This window comes from Hydractinia symbiolongicarpus, chromosome 3 (genome assembly GCF_029227915.1).
Source record: "Hydractinia symbiolongicarpus strain clone_291-10 chromosome 3, HSymV2.1, whole genome shotgun sequence".
Taxonomy (NCBI): Eukaryota; Metazoa; Cnidaria; class Hydrozoa; order Anthoathecata; family Hydractiniidae; genus Hydractinia; species Hydractinia symbiolongicarpus.
In genome coordinates this window covers 4,353,998-4,371,101 of record NC_079877.1, presented here as the reverse complement: position 1 = coordinate 4,371,101, position 17,104 = coordinate 4,353,998, and the positions used below count along the sequence as shown (strand labels likewise).

Sequence of the window (17,104 nt, the reverse complement as noted above, 5' to 3'; positions counted from 1 at the left end):
TTACTTAAAGCCTACTGTTAAAGTGAAGAGTAATTTCTGTATTGTATATAAAAGAGTCCCGTTGAATTTTTATAGAAGAAACGTTTTCACTCTCCTATTCGTCACAGGCACTGGCTTACCATACAAACTCAGGCATGCATTGCGCCAACTTTTTTTGCCCAGCAGTCCTAAGAATGAAAGAAGAAACTGCTGGACCACACGACGGGTTTAAATCTTGCATATCTGGCTGGCTGTAATAATTTCTTACCTAGGCCTAGGTAAGAAATGATGTAATTCCCTTTTAGCCTATAGGCTAAAAGGGAATTACATCATTGCTTCTAGACCCAACAGAGTTACCTTTTTGGCAAACTAGGTAAAGTGCATTAAAATACCTATGGCATAGGAAAGAGAGATTCACTAAGGCTGAGCAATACTACTAAAATGTTTTTTGTAGTCTCATACCTGCTAATTTATAATAATCGTTTGATCTTATATAGGTGGCCATCACCTGCATTAGTATTTATACTATCTGATGATCTTCCCGTAGATATTTATTTAATGTAAAATATACAGTTATCTCACACGAAATAAATACAATACCCTTCACATATGCTTAAAATTCTTGTAATCTTATTTGAGCCTGAAAATAAGTATTTAATAGAACATGTCTAAATGCACATAAAGTTTCACAAAAAATTTATGATTTATTTTTATTTTTATGGTTAGAGCTTTGATTGTTTACTTTCTCTTTAATTCACATTAACAGTGTTATAACAATATTGTTAACCCCTGTTCTCTCTCTCATAATAATTATTAAACAAACTGCTACGGCTATAGTAAACAAACTTTAAACACAAATAATTGGGAATTTTATTTTACCATGTTTAGTATTTAGGTTAAGTAAATTATCAGTTTCCAGTTAGCCTCCGTTAGTTAGGGTCACTCACGTCTGTTGTGCTCAACCGGCGTTCACCTCAACGGTGTCTTCTTGTACTGTTCCAATACCTGCAAAGGGTAGTGGAATAGATGTAGCATTCTTAAGGACTGTCAGGAGATTGTTGTTCAGGTCTTGATTCTGTTGCATATATAAGACCTGGGGCTCATCAGGTACAGTCTGAAGAAAATTTTCAAGATAGGTTTTAAACTTCCCTACTATGCGTCCAATCGAGTTAAATCTCTTAGCTTTCTGGGAAGAGAGTTAAAGGATAACGAAAAGATGAGTGCAGAAGGGAGTAGTGAAGGAAGAAGAGAAGAAGAATCATAGATTTTTCGCAACAAACTTGATTGTACTAATTCGAGTACTTCGAAGAAGGTGACCATAACTGTGGGCAATATTCTAGATGAGGTACAACTAGTGATCTCCATAGTATAAGCATAACAACTGGTTTTCTTGATTGAAACACTGGAGGGATCCAGCTTGACAATCATTTTCCTTTTTCATTGTTGATATAAATCATGAAGGTACAGTGCTCAGAATTACTCCTGAGTCATTAACTTAATTCTTGGTTGTTATGGTTTCTCCGGATGGTGACTTCTAGGTAGATTGCTTCAGTTCATGGTTTTTACCGTATTGTAATAATTCAAATTTTGTTTCATTAAAAAACATATTGTTGTGATTTGCCCAGGCATAAATGTGGTTCAGTGACATTTTAAGATTCTCTGAATCGTTAGGGGTGAGTATGTGTTGATGCAAGTGTGTGTTGTCCGCAAAACTTAGAGGAGTGTGCTTTGACGAATGCTTTTATCGATATCATACGAGAGTGATAAAGAGAACATGCACTGGTGAAGAGATGCTGCCATTTGCATAGACCATTTGAGACCGTTTTTTCCTGAATGCTGTTATCCAATCTAGAATTTATCCTTGTATGCCTAGTTTTTAAACTTTTGTTGAATGCCTTTGCAAGGTCAAGATAAGTTACGTCTACATTTTTACATTCTTTGCGGGTTTGATAATTGTTCTTTGCAATTAAGGAGAAGCAGTCCTGGAAAACCATCTGGATTTGAAGCTGAGTTTAAGAACAATTTACTTATTGCATCTTTGATATCTTCTTAAAGAATGTTGGACGCATAAATTTTGTATTATTCGCATTCGAGAATATTATGAGTTAATCTTTAAAAATGCTGGAAGTTAAGACTGAGAGAGTCGCTGGTTCAGACATTTGGTTCTTGTGTTTGGGGTTGACGAGTTTAAACTTCCCCCACTTGTCTCCAGCATGAAAAAAAATGACACAGAATATGCGCACATGTTTATAAAATGATTAGGGTAAGTAAAAATACACTGAAATTTTTTCTTAACACGATGCGGGTTATACAAAGGTGCGGGTAAGTAAAACACATTGATTGAAATTTTATTCGGGTTATACGAAGGTGCAGGCTATCTGATAGCATCTAGTTTATAACTCCCTAAAAAAGCTGAACTGCGGGTTATACGATGTGCGGGTTATATATCGGAAAATACAGTACTATTAATTATTAAAAAATACATTGCTTTTTATTCCCTGAAAAGAATCTGAAAAGTGAATTCTTTAACATCTTGATTATATAATTGATTTCATTTATTTTTTGTGGTTGATAAATATATTGCTCAGCCTTATGAATATAAAAAGATAGTTAAAAATAATATGCCTGAAGTAAATCAAAATTGAAAAAGAGTATTTTTTAAACTGAATTGTTTATTTTTTTCTTTAATTTGCAAAAAAATGATTTTGGTATTATATTTAATAACTGCATTTCCATAATGAGTGCTCTTTCTTAAAGTTCTAAAATTAAATGAGCATTTATGAGCATCTTTATATAAATATGATATCTAGATAAATTCCACAAATACTTTGCTGGGATCCCAATTTAAAATAATGAATTCAGTAAAAAATTATATGGCATTAATTAAATCATTAATTTATGTAGTCGAAAATTAATTTAGAATTAAAATTAGTTTAGAACATTAAATTAGAATTAATTTAATGAAGAACAATAAAAAAGCTCCGTCAGTTGTGTTAATACAAAAAACATTCCTCTTTTGTGTATTTACTACTAATCCACACAGCAAAAATAACTGACATCAACAACTCTTTTCTGACATATTGGGCCTCTTAGTTTACAATGCAATCTAGTACATCAAAAAAGTGACAAATATGACATAATATTTCAAAAACCAGTCAACTTTGTAATCATTTTGAAATACCACAGACAAACATTAAGTCATCCATATTAGCAATATTTGGAGAATGTTAGATCTGCATTTTTTCCTCAAATAATTATTTTCCCAAAGATTGTCTTGTTTTTATTATAAATAATTCTTATTGTTCTCCAGGCTTTATTACCTATGATGCGCTAAAAAGTCATACTAATCAGCAGTATTGAGAGGCAAAATATGTGCTTTAATTATTGTTTTTATTTTTGTGCTTTGATCATCATGGTAACCTTTGCCAAAATGATATGTTCCTGGTTTAGGCAAAAATCAGTGAAAAGAGTTGATTTTATATACCTTTCTTTCCTAAGCAAGATAGGGTATGGCACAATAATTATCAGTTTTTCAAAACTGCTATTTTCTTCCTTTTTCATTTGATTTTTATTATTAAACACAAACATAATAAATATCAAAAAGGCCTCCTGTACAGCCATGTTTAAAAAATTTTTCTGAGTATTCACTTTTCAATTAAGATACATCTTCTTACATAAAGATGTTTTTCGATTTAAAAAGAATATTCCATATAGAAGTAGAATGTGTTGTAATAATTTTAGAAATTGTTCCAATACAACTCAACATGATTTTCAAACGGCTTCTTATATTGGTGCTGATTTATGGGATGCCTCTCCTATTTCATTGCCAGAGAGTGGGGGTTAACTTCTTTCTCAACAAAATTGAGAGCCATTCCAAATCTTCTCTGCAAATGTTGCTTTTGTGCATATGATATAATTTTTTTTTTTAAGTTAAAAAGAATTTTTTACTTATTTTTTATTAATCGTCAATTTTATTAGCCACATATAAAGGCTAAACAACTTCTCTTTCGAAATCCGTATTAACCTCTTATTTTATTTCTGCCACATGTATAGAACTTGACTTTATATAAATAAATATATCTTATCTTAAAAAAGTAACAAATACTATAAGATTTCAGTTACTAGAAAAATGAATAATTATTTTTTCCACAAAGTTCTTTCGAACTGTTGTATTTCACTCTGTCTGGTAAAATGAAGCATCATGTTTTTGTGTAAATTTTTTGGTTTTAAAAATGAGACGAAAATCATTGTGGTGATTTTGTTGCACATGCTATTCTAGATGTCATAGTGTATTTTGGGCAAGAAAAGTTGCTCACATTTTTTTATTTTAACTTTAACCCATTTAGAATTATACAATTTTCACAGTGTAAACTTAAAGCCCAAAGAGTGGTTACACGATTTTAAGTGAGAGGATTTTAAAGAGGAGTCATTTTCACCAGCAGTATCCTTGTGAAAATGTGTAAAACGTGTACATGGAGATCCTGAAGACTCTTATATTATTTTCTGCATTTTTTATATCCTAAACAAATGTAGAAATGAATAACCAGAGTTATTTGATAAAAAAATAAAATTTGATAATCATTTATATTCTTACAGTGAAGTCAAAAATTTAAAGAGGAGATTTTTTATTGTTTTAATAATATTTTGCAATAGTTTTTTGCCCTTGTTGTATTAATACATATAACTTGAACTAGATATTTAATGAGAGGGAATGTATTATCTGCTTATTATTGATGATTTAAAGGTTAATATGCAGTGGTAATAAACAGAATTGGAGATTTATCTTTTATTAAGATGGAAAAAATGACTTGGTATCACCCCTTTATGAGCCGTTTGGAATGTGAAAAGATTTTACAGCATAAAAAAGATGGTTCATTTTTGATACGTAATAGTGAATCCACAGTATCCGATCAAGTATTGTCAATTTGGTATGTTTGATCTCTGTGCAATTTTGTATTAAAACCTTTGTTGTTGTTTAGTTTTATAATTTATTTCAGGACGATTAAAAAAGACCTCTAGTTTTTCATCAGTAAATTTGGATGTTTGTGAATTGTCACTTTTTCACCCTAGAGAAATTATCTCCTGTAGTTGAGATTTAATTCTTATTTACAGTCTTTTAGATGAATTAAAATTATTTCTTCGATTCTTTATAGTTGGGACAGTTGTGCTCATCACTATAAAATCAAAAGAAGTGATAAAGGAATGTTTTTAGCTGTAAGTTTGATGTTAAGCGTTAATTAAATGATTTGGAGAATAACAAAGTATTTAAAGACAAATTTAAATATAACGCGACATGAAACAATTTGTCCGAAATAATGTCACATGAAAAGATTTTGTTATCTGTTCTTGCATATCTTATTCATCACTAACTTAAGTCAACTTGCATTAAAACCAAAAATAAAACCGAATAAATTAAGAAATAATTTTTTGAGGAAACAAAAAGAGCACAAGAATTCAATCGGTACAATCTCTGATTCTGATATAAAAATCTTTGTAAAGGAAAAAACTGTTTCTCAAAAGGTCAGTTCAATTCTTTTTTCAGGCAGCAAAAGGTGTTGAACAGTTTTATTTTAATACACTTGATAAACTTGTTAGCTACTATCAATATCCCGATCGTGGATTGCCGTATGTGTTAACAGAGCCAATATCACGTGATAGTTTTTCTGGTAATGATGATGATGTAGATTCTGGTATGTAATTTTTAAAATTTAAGATAAAGCTATAGGAAAGCTACTTGGGTTGGTTGATGATGTATTTTTCCCTGGTTACTATCCACTGGTATGAGAATTGCACAATAGCATTCATAAGTGGACAACCTTTGATCAAAATGATGATAAAAATATAAGTATAAAAAATCTACAGTTCAACTTTATACAAAAAAACAAGAAGAAAAAATAAACTTAACACTATATGCGTATGTTACTTGTATGAAGTAAGAGTTTTGTAAACTCTTACTTGAATAAAGTTAAACTTTGCCTTGAGATTTAAATGCAAATATAAATTTAAGATGTTGTATACCATTGTTTCAAACTTTCGTGAACATGATAATAACTATAAGCACTTCATGTGTTTTTCTATTGTAAGAAGGGAAAATTTGTGTATTTTCCATACAAGTTATTAAATTTTACTAAATAGACCCTCAAAATTTCAGTAAAATTATTTAGATTTCGTTACTTTGCAGGGTGTAATCCACAATCTCTTAAATGTATGTTAAATGTCTCTTAAACTGCTATTTCTTAATTGAAATTGATACCAAATTTCCCAATTTATTAGCGGACCTAATAATATTCACTGCAAAATATGGGACTTATAGCCCATTTTATGCAAGCTGTTAAGGAATAAGATTTCAATACTACCTTAAACTACCTTGATGAAACTTCTATTTAGGAGTTAGTAGCCCTTATTTAAGCCCTTGCTTTGAAGAAGTTAAAATAAAACTCGTCATAATTGTGGTGAAAAATAATTATTTGAGGGACATAATTGTGGTGAAAAATAATTATTTGAGGGAAAAAAATTTGCAAATGTGAGTGAACTGTTTTACAGTGTCAGCTATGTATAAACATTATTTACTTTATTTTAGGCTAAATGGTCCGTTACATGTAGCAAACTTTGCAATAGCAAATAACATACAAGTACTTTTGCAAGTACTTGTACAAGCAGTTGTGCAAGTTTTTATACTTGCACAAGTTTTGTCGATTAGTGTGTTTGAGTTAAGTGTGAGTGTGAGTTAAGTGTGAGTTTTTGCGCGCTTATTTTATTTGAAGTTTACACTTTTCTTTGGTGTACATTTTTTATAGCAAGCTATTTCTTCGAAATTTTTCTACCAAACAATTGTTCTTGCGTTTCGCTTTCATTAGGACTCAGGTATAGGTTTGCTACTGCTAATCACTCTAACGCTTTTACTATAACTTTATTTACAACAGATACATCTTGATCTTTTTGACACTAGATGACTTTTTTATTTATGGTTGAGCGCCGGTGTAGGAGTTTCATCATCACCATTCGGATCTTTGAGATAAGAAGCTATCCATATCCCCATAAAAAGGCCATTGGAGAGTACAAACCTCATCCGAACCTGTTCCACTTTTCTTTGAAGCTCGGACTTTATGTTTTATTTGACCGTAATCCAATCTCAAACAGACCATTTTCTTTTGTATGACTTTGACTGGCATTACCAATTCGTTTGAAATCAACTCCAACGCTATATTCCTTCTTCTCGCATTATGATACTCTCCGTGGTTTAAACTGAAAAGGCACTTGTGCCACTCTGCTATTAGTTGTCCCACCATAATGGGTGTCCAACTTTCTTTTTTTATTTATTGCGTCCATCTTCAACGAAATATTTTTCATACACGCCACAAAACTATTCACACTACACTTTTTTATTTTCATCAATTCGATATCCTATTGGCTCAATTATAATAAAAACAACAATGAAATCAAAAGCCAAAAATCATTGATTGATTGACATTTCTAACTTGATTGTATCCTATTGTTTCTTTGCTATAGCAAATGTCAAATGTCTATAGCAGCTGTTACACATCATATTGTATTGTACAAGTACTTGCACAAGCACTTGTATGTTATTTGCTATTGCAAATTTTAATACGTGTAACAAGCCCTTAAGCTTTAAACTGTATTATAAAAATAGATCAGAAAAGTGCAAACTGTCCCTAACAATATCATATATTTATTTCATTAGAAGGTTTACGCTAACGCAGGTAAATAAATTAAAATAAAATGAAAAGGTTCCTGATCAGTCTTAAATTACAAATTTGCAGACTTTTTTTACAGATTTTAAGACAAATATTTTATTTTAAAAGGAAGTTGTTCATATCACATAATGTAAATATTTTTGGTCATAATAATGATTTTTAGACTCATAAATGAAGGTGTGCTATAAAAAGCAAAATAAAGAAAAAAAGATGTGTACATTTCCTTTTACAGACACAAATGGACATTTTGTACTGCGAGTATAGTAAAAAGAGAATTTAGACTTATTAAAACTTAAAAATTAAAAATAAAAGTTTTTGATAACCAATCAACTTTGGAAAAATTATGTACAAAGAAAGGCATTTTATAAGTTTTTAAGCTTTGCAGTTTTCTAAAAATTAGCTTCTCCCATTTTTCCTCAATAAATTCTTTATACCTCCTTTTGCTTTACTATGAATAACTTTTGGAGGTTGATCTATTTAGATTTCAGTGAGAGTGATGATGAAGCTGATTCTATAACTTTGTTTTTCCAACAACAGCTGGACATTATAAAAGGATTGAAGTAAAGAAGTTTTCTATTTTACGTTTTTGTTTTTATGGGATTGCTTTGCAATTTTTGATGTGTTAATTAAAAATTCAGTTTACCTGCTTGTTTCTAGTTATTGTTATTTGGTTTATTTAGTTTTTTTATTTGTTTAAATCGTGTATTTTTTATTAAGATTAGACACAGTTTTAAAGGAGAGTTTGCAGGAGTATGTTACAAAAGGAATAAATAAAGACTTTCAACGTGTTCAGTCAGGCTCAAACAAACCTCCCATGCTGCAAAAATTGCTTGTGGAAGCTGCAGGAGATTTACAACTGTAAGTGAATTCTTCATGATTTTTTTTTTATTAGTGAAGGTTTTTTTTAAAAAAATAAAAAAATAACAGCATTTTTTAAGAGGCTCTTTTGATGAAGAAGCCTGATTTTGGGCATATATGTTTTGATCCTGAAAATCATAATTTTAACTAACTTTAATTCCATTCGCACTAAAGCAAGGCTGCCAAAAGTAGTGAAAATGCAATAAGCTTCATTTGCTGGATATTGCTTTTATTTGGCTGAGATTAATGTTAGAATGTTATAAGATGTTGTATTGGTTATAAAAATATATATTTTTTACAATTCTACCAAAATCAAGGCTATAGCATTAGACCTATTTTTGATATGTGTGATGTCATTCTAATTCCTATCGTCAAATTATTATTTAACCTGGGATTGGTTAGTGTCAAGACAATGCTTCAATGTTTCATCACTTAGAAAGTAGTTAAAGATATATTGCCTGCAGGCACTGCTATATAGAAGTCTTTTGCTAATTAGTTCTCTTCAAAAGTTCTTGACACGACTGGGACATATCCATGAGCTGTTCGATGTTGGAAGCAATGTCCAGGCGGTGAGTTGTGTACGAATAAAGTTATACTCTCGTGAATGTAGTTGAAGTCTTTTCTAATGTGGTCTATATATTTTTGCTTCCCACTTTTTTTAAGTATATTGGAAGAGTTTTTTTTATGTTATCATACGTTTTTACTTTGTTTTAGTTGGAGCAATATGAACACATTAATCAAGTAGGTGATAATTACATATATAATAACTTAGTACATGTAATAAAGCTGCAAAATTTTTAGGCTACTTTAAGTATAAACCATACTAAATGCAAATTTATGTTTGGACTGCGGCTTTATTGATTTTGACATTTTTTTAAACTCTTTTCATGTTCACTAAGATAATCATTTATACTCATTAATGAAAAGGTCTCTTTTTCTGACTTAGAACCAAATTATTATTTAATTTTAATATATTAAATGAAATATTGACAGTAAATCATATAATTTAAGTGACCACTGGTAAGTTAAAGCAATGTTTAGGGACTATAGTGTGTAATCTACAAGTAAATTTTTCCCCTGTATCGTTTAAACATAGAGGGTTTTACTTAACATATTTTTTTAAAATTAAAATTTTTTTTTCTGTGTTGATATGAAAGAAGCATTTACTTAAAATAAAAAAATATATAAAAAATTAATTAATAAAATAGTTGGAATTTAACTATTAGGTTTTTATAATATATTTATTTTATTTTAGGATAATAATAGTAAAGATTTAGAATCAGTTTTCAAAATGTTGAGTGAATGCAAATCTGGTATGTTACGGTTAGAGCAAAAGGTAAGTTCTTGTGGTAATTTTTTGTGTTAAAACTATCGGTTGTAGTAATAAAGATATGTAAATCTGTAAATGGAATAGTGGTTCTCTAGACAAGTGTAGAATATCATAGTATAAGAACATTTATTGGTAATAAAATGGATTGTATACAAAAAAAAAATCTTCATGCAAGGCACTGAATTGCCATTGTGACTATTAGCCTTGTTTTCCTTAAAAAATTATTTTCTCAAATAGTTATTCTGTGAGGTCTTTTTTATCAAAAATTCTGAAAACAAAAATATTCTTAACCCCTTAAGCATTACCTTTTAAAAAACATTCCATACTTTTTCGGGTTATTTTGGCGAAAAAGCATATTTTTGACAATGGCGACTTAAGGTGGCAGTAACCCTTTTTAGCTGTCTAAATAACTGAATTATTTACTTAGTGTTTTATTTATACCATTTTTTTTACTATTTCCTAAAAATATAGGCCTTAATACATAATAAAATGATTTTAACTTAACACTATAATTGCAGAGTCAGCAGAAATTTCTATTTAAAAATGTATCATAAACCACAAAAAATCGGCTTCTATGAGCTCCAACTTTTTAAATCTCGTTATTTTTCATCAGCTTCTGTTTTTAAATGAACCTTTGGTTAACCCTGTAAAAATGGTGTGCGGATTTTTTTTAGTTCATTCTTATTTTTTTAACAATAGCCTTTTGTTTGTTTCAAAAGATTCTTTGTTAGCATCCCCTGCTGCATTGAACGCTGTTAAAAGAAAAATATTCTGAATGAAAAGATTTCCGCACATCTTATCACGGCTGCATGGTTCACCAAGCATGTCTGAAATAAAACGAAAATGCTATCGAAAATAAAGCTCATGCAGCGTAGCATAATGAAGATCATAAATTTCTGTATAATGGGCCATCTTTGTTGTTGTTAACGTTTCTCTTTAATAATGACGCCATTTCTTTCTGTACAATTTTGCAAGCGCGTAGACTTAAACTATATTCGGCTGAACTAATTTATTATTCATGACTTTTATTTTAAAGAGGAATTATGGAGGCTGAATATTTTTCGTGAAAGATAGAGTGTTTTAGCCATAAAATCGTGACAAGTGTGTTATAACAGAAAAAATATAGATATATAGTCTAAAAATAATCTTTCGTAACTAATTATGTAAAAAAAAATTCCTACTTTTAAAAGGGTTACTGCCACCTTAAATCTCTGAAACTCAGGAAATAGTGATAATATGATAACAAATATACTATTGCAAGGTATCATGAATACACCTTAATCAATTTTACATATTTTGAGTACAAAATAGTAGCCCCCTCAATTAAAAGTCATCCTCCAAAGCCACATTTTTCACTGTTTTGGCTAAATTTTAGAGAATTCTTTGCAAATTCGGATGTATTATGTCAAAATTTATGTAAAAGAGTAGATAGTATCTGCAACTGTAAAAGATAAGTATTATAAATTTTAAGGCACAACCTTTATTATACAATTGTACGTATTATAACATATCATTGTACGTAAACATAAAATAATGTCCCAAATAAAAGAAAAACAGTGTCAGTGCTAAGAAAGTCAGTATTTTTTTAATTGATGGTATCTTTCGAAACATGATGCTGCACAGAGACCAACATCACAACGCAAGCATTCATGGCGGCTTTCTTTCCATACACCACGCTTCGTACACGCTATACATCTCCAAGTGGCATTGGTCTTTTTCTCTGGCGGGGAGATACAACGCAAAATACCATTCAACTAATCGAAACGGGTTGTCAGATAAACTTGGTCTGCCACAGCGGGTAAACACTTCAGTGTCATATCCATATTTTTCAATCATTTAGCTTGGTGCGAAAGTGAAAGATCAGCATCAAGTTTGTTATGCAACATGTGACTATTGATGTGTTCAGCAGATGTAACCACGTCTTCTTAGACAATTTCTTCAATCTTTTTCTATCTACTGGATAGGAGCTCATCATCTGATCTGATCGATTGACTCCGCCCATTGCATTGTTGTAGCTTATCTTTACCTCGTCATATCACAATAACTTCATCATCGGGTATACACGAAGTAAGCATTCTCGTTTATCTTTCCACTGAAGACACATGCACCATAAGTAGGTGAATATGAAACACTCCTTTTTCCGGCTTTGAGTTTCGTATTCATTATATGCTTTGGTAAACCTTTTTAATCTTTTGTACGGTGCCAATTACATCATTTCCCCGCTGTCAAAGGGTATCTAAAACCTCCAACGAAGAGTACCAATTATCTACATACAAACATCTCCCCTCATCTAGAATATCTTTTGTTAGAGTGATTACAATATTTGTTGCTTGGTAACTAAAATGATTATTTTCAAGCAAGGTATCCTCTCCGGTGTATAGAATTGAGTTCCAAAGCTAACAGGAACAGGCTTCCACCAGCCCAAAACTTTTGATTCCAAACCCTGCTTGCTTTGTTCTTATGAATTGTTTCCAACTCAACCTGCCCTTCCAAAGAAGCAAAGCTTCATCAACAGAAGTGTCACGTTCAAGTGTTAGAAGAGCTTGCCATCTGTTGACAAGATATATATGAATAGGCTCAGTTTTTGCAGACTGGTTATATTCCTCGCCAAGCATTTCGATGTCTACAAAATGTATATACTTTTCAATCAAGACCAACTTGTTTTGAGGTAAAATTCTCTTGTAACCAGGAGTTTCAAATAGTTTATCTTTTGAATAGTAAGTCGGTGGCTGTGGAAAAATATTGCATTGCGTACCTCTTGCTACTTGCAGTACGATTTTGTGTGACAGACAGACGTAAACGGGTATTATAATATAGATAAGTACGAAGTTGGCTTTTAGATCATACCACAATATAAAATCGACACAATATTAAGTCAAATCTTGTTAGGATTACATAAATTCCCGCTACCACCTCTCAGATGCTTCGCGATGCGGGAATGTTGTTTGAAAATTTTTCCTACAATCATTTGCTTGAAATATAAATTTGTTTAATTGGTAAGGGATCGTCCACAAATTTCGTCTAAATTCGGCTCATTTTAAATCGTCTTGTAAATTTGTTTTGTTCGTCTTAACTCTTTCATACGAGACGATTTTTTGTGATAACATTGTAGTGTCTTAACCGTCTTAATTCGTCTCATATCGTCTCCTGATAGTCACAAATTCGTCTCCGAATATCATATTTTAAAAACAAATTCGTCTCCGAATCGTCTCATTTCGTCTATGAATTTTCTTAATTCGTCTCAAATCGTCTCAATTCGTCTCTGCTATAATAAATTCGTCTCAAAAGTTGAAAAATATTTTCGAACACTTCCGTGAGTTTAACACGAAACTTTAAAAATCTTGGCCAGGAGACCCAGCGTGATTTTGTTCCGTGAAAAAGAAATTATTCCATTGTTCTAGCGGAACGGCAGTGGCATAGCCTAGTTAACTAAGCTTTCTTCTTCAGTTGATAAAATGAGTTTCTCTCAAACTAAAGCTTAGACGCGAACGAATGACTCAGCGGAAACCCCGAGTTTAAATCGAACAATGTGACTAATCGCTTCGGAGGACATTTTAATTTATCTGTGAGTTGTTTACCAAGCTTGGTCAAATCTTACTTTGGTAAAAACTTTGTAGAATACTAATGTTTGTTAGGGTGAGTGAAACCACTCGCTGGAATATTCGGGATGAAAAGGGCTTTCCCCGATAATAATCACGTGAGCAGAGAACAATAGAATTAGCCAATCAAAAAGCGCGGCCAGATTTTGGCCGCAGAAAAATCGTTTGAGACCCAGCGTAATTTTCCCACCTTAACTACTCCGATTTCCCGGTGGTAAGAAAAATTACGCTGGGTCTCCTGGCTAGCAGTGGCACAGCTACTGATTAACTTAAGCTACATTGTTTGTACTCGTTCGATTGTTGAATGTTACGGTCTGTATATTTATCAAACTTGGCAACATTTTATCACAGCAAACTTCGTCGTTCGAAGCTGGAACTATGTTGTGGAAAAGCGAAACAAATCTCACAAAAAATATTATTATTGGTCGTGACAGATGGAATCTTGAGTTAGGATGAGCAATGGTCACAATCTGTGCTAGTACAACGTACAAACTCAATTTGATACGCTTTCCTCGTACAATGCTTCACGAAAAAGCGGTATTTCTGTTGTAGCTCTGTAAATTCAACAGATGATTTTATCGATTTTCTGGATGCAACACAAAATCTTTTGATAGTATCGTGCGCGCACTTGATATCCTTCAGCAACGGATTTGTAGATAGGAAGGTTTCTACTTTTATTGGAAAACCATCATATATTTTATTGTTCCAAAACTTTGAGCAAACCGTTGCAGCATTGTCGAGGACGTTTAACCATTTTTCAGAATCATTTGGATTAGGTGTTTTTCCATCAACCTCAACGGGAAGCGTTACTCCTACCAGCTGCTGGGTGAGGAAAGACCAACATCTTTCTATAGGATTAAAACGGGAGTGCCCCGGAGCGTAACATTGAACGATCAAACAATCTAAACGTAAATTCAACCACAAATAACCCAACGACATCAGGTTAACTACTGCTTTTGTTGACCAGTCGGGGCCTCCATCTGCAATTGCAACGACGTTATAAACATTTTTAATTTTTTTTTCTTGTTGCAAAAGATGAAGAAGATAGTTTACATGCATGACGTTGGTGGCTTCTACTAAACGTGAAGGATATAAATGTATGAAAAGCGGACCTTTACGGGACCATTTGATTTTGCTTCTACCAACTTTGTCCTTGGTTCTTTCTGATTTTAGGACCAGAAAACTGCTTCCTTCAGACAAAGACCTTTTTCTATTTATTTTTAAAGGCTGGCGGGTTGGAGATAATGAGCGTGATCTTGTTATTCTCACCTTTAATTGTTGATAACCTGCTGGGGTTAATTTACTATTCGGATAGGGGAAGTCGTGGTCATTGTAAATGGGAGCCTCATTTTCGATGTGATAACGTCGGATTTGCGCACGTCTACTCGTGGCGGGAATACCAACATCCACCTTGTTTTTGTTGTCAACTGACAAGGAGATTGTGTTTTCATTGCATAACTGCGCTAACTCATTAACCAAGTTAACTTGGGAGCAAGAAAAATGAAAATCTTCATGGATCTTTTTTTCTCCCGTGTTGCGCTTGGGCGGAACACGTGCATCAACCAACGATTTGTGACGCTTGCTCGAAGTGGTTTTTTTTCTCCTCGGTCTCATGAGGTAATGCACTGCGCTCTTACTCACATTTAACCCGAGCGTACTTTTTATGTGAGAGACAATATCTTTTAAGCTTACACCATTTGTGTACATAATACTGTCTCTGCGCCTCAAATGGGCCTCGGCCGAGTTCTGACTTATGTAGGATGCGATACATGGAACCAAGCCCGGATGTTGCTCGTGTAGCGCTGGTCTGCCTCGTTTTTTTGAAGCTAAAATAAGAAAAAGACTATTCTATAAATGCAAATAATGACGCGAGTGATTACTAAACAAGTTTATTAATGTTTATTTAGTAAAATCTGACTTGAGGCTGGCTATTCTTACTTTTGAGACTTTCAGTCTGTTTTATTCTTCTTTTGTTCTTAATAGTAAGAACACGACTTCAGAATTTAGCCTCTATTTGTTCTTATTGATATATTTTTCCCAAAGTTTCTGAAATTTATGTATTTATATACATGAGATAATATGTTTAAGTCCAGCACAAAATATAAAAAATTCAAGCAAACAAAAAAAGATTACTGGAATACATTATTTTGTTCTTATAATCTGTGAAGGAATTCAGGTTGAGTACGTTTTTAATATGTTCTTAATTATTGGCAAAATCTCAGCCTCAACGCTCTTAAAAACGCAGTTTTTATAAAACAAATCGCGTATTGAATTGACAAAATTGAAGGCTAAAGGAAAAAAGTTTATCCATTTGATTTTTTTTTGTGATAGTTTACAAAAAATGATTCAAATCTTAATCCATGGGCACTAGGCTGCTCAACTGAGTGTCTAAACAAGCGGCTATCTAATTTGTCTGAAATCATTTTACGTAATGCAACCGCACGTCACACAGTTTTTTTGCGGAACATTATTTGCTTCTGACAAGCCGTTTCTGTCACATAAAATTGTTAATAATTTTTTTTTTGCAATGTGCAGCCCACCATAATCAATTGTATAAGTATAATTATACATTAAGTTAATATAACAGTGCAAGTTGACAAAAATAATAAAGCAAAAATAGTTTTTTTTCGTAATTTTCAGAAGCAATATCGCAACAAACTTCAATTGCTATTATTTACTTCTTATGCTCACACCGGCATGTGCGAAGAGAAAAGTTAAAATAGTGAGGTTTTTCGAATATTTGTGTGTTGTTGGTAAAAAAACAACAAATCTTTTAAAGATTTTGCATCATCGAGCTTTAAATTTACGAATAAAGAAAATATATAGTTTTATAATTATAGTAGTTTTTTTCTCATGACTACGGAAAAATCACAAGATAAATTGGGCAATTATATATTTTTTTGTTTTCAAGACCGTTGCTGAAAATTTTACGACGAGATAAAAATAAATATTTACCGCATTGTAAAATTTCGTTGATGTAATCTTCATTTTCATCATCGGACAAAGAATCGTCCGTAAACAACCAATCTAGGTCGCTGTCGCTATCTGAAATATCTGAATACATTAAAACCACTTTAAAAAACACTAGCTTTTTAAATAAATTTTCGTGTTTAAGAAACCCTGTCGTCTTAGTTCGTCTCAATTCGTCTCCGTGATTTTACCGCAGCGTCTTAATTCGTCTCAATTCGTCTCCGTGATTTTACCGCAGCGTCTTAATTCGTCTCAATTCGTCTCCGTGATTTTACCGCAGCGTCTCAATTCGTCTCAATTCGTCTTAAAATATTTTGTTCCACTTTTTTTATTCTGAGACGAATTGACAAAATATCGTCTCCTGATATTTATGAGACGATTTTTAAATCGTCTCAATTTCAATTAAGAACAAAACGAGACGAATTTTTTTTAACTTTTTCGTCTTATAGCGTCTCGTTAATGGGACGAAATTTGTGGACGATCCCTAATGTAGTTGATAAGCATTAGTTCAAAAATATTATTCAGTTCAATACACCGAACAACATGCGAAACACCTGGTGTACCAATAAATTGTAGTAGCTGCATGCCGCCTGCCAAGGGTTAAATTTGTCACTTAGCATTAGCATATTTATTAGCAGTCCCTCTTTTTTGCC

At 32.1% G+C, this 17,104-nt stretch overlaps 1 protein-coding gene across 2 annotated transcripts in view; it reads left to right on the top strand.

Annotated features, from left to right (window-relative positions):
- Nucleotides 1–4,695: 4,695 nt before the first annotated feature.
- Nucleotides 4,696–17,104, top strand: part of LOC130635538 (phosphatidylinositol 3,4,5-trisphosphate 5-phosphatase 2-like) — a 39,965-nt gene continuing 27,556 nt past the window's right edge. For both annotated transcript variants that reach the window (XM_057444898.1, XM_057444897.1), the window contains exons 1-8: nt 4,696–4,907; nt 5,133–5,193; nt 5,522–5,669; nt 8,176–8,254; nt 8,412–8,552; nt 9,049–9,121; nt 9,267–9,293; nt 9,808–9,888. In XM_057444898.1, coding sequence (XP_057300881.1) covers nt 4,774–4,907; nt 5,133–5,193; nt 5,522–5,669; nt 8,176–8,254; nt 8,412–8,552; nt 9,049–9,121; nt 9,267–9,293; nt 9,808–9,888 — 744 coding nt within the window. In that variant the 5' untranslated portion in view covers nt 4,696–4,773. The remainder of the gene's footprint in view (nt 4,908–5,132; nt 5,194–5,521; nt 5,670–8,175; nt 8,255–8,411; nt 8,553–9,048; nt 9,122–9,266; nt 9,294–9,807; nt 9,889–17,104) is intronic.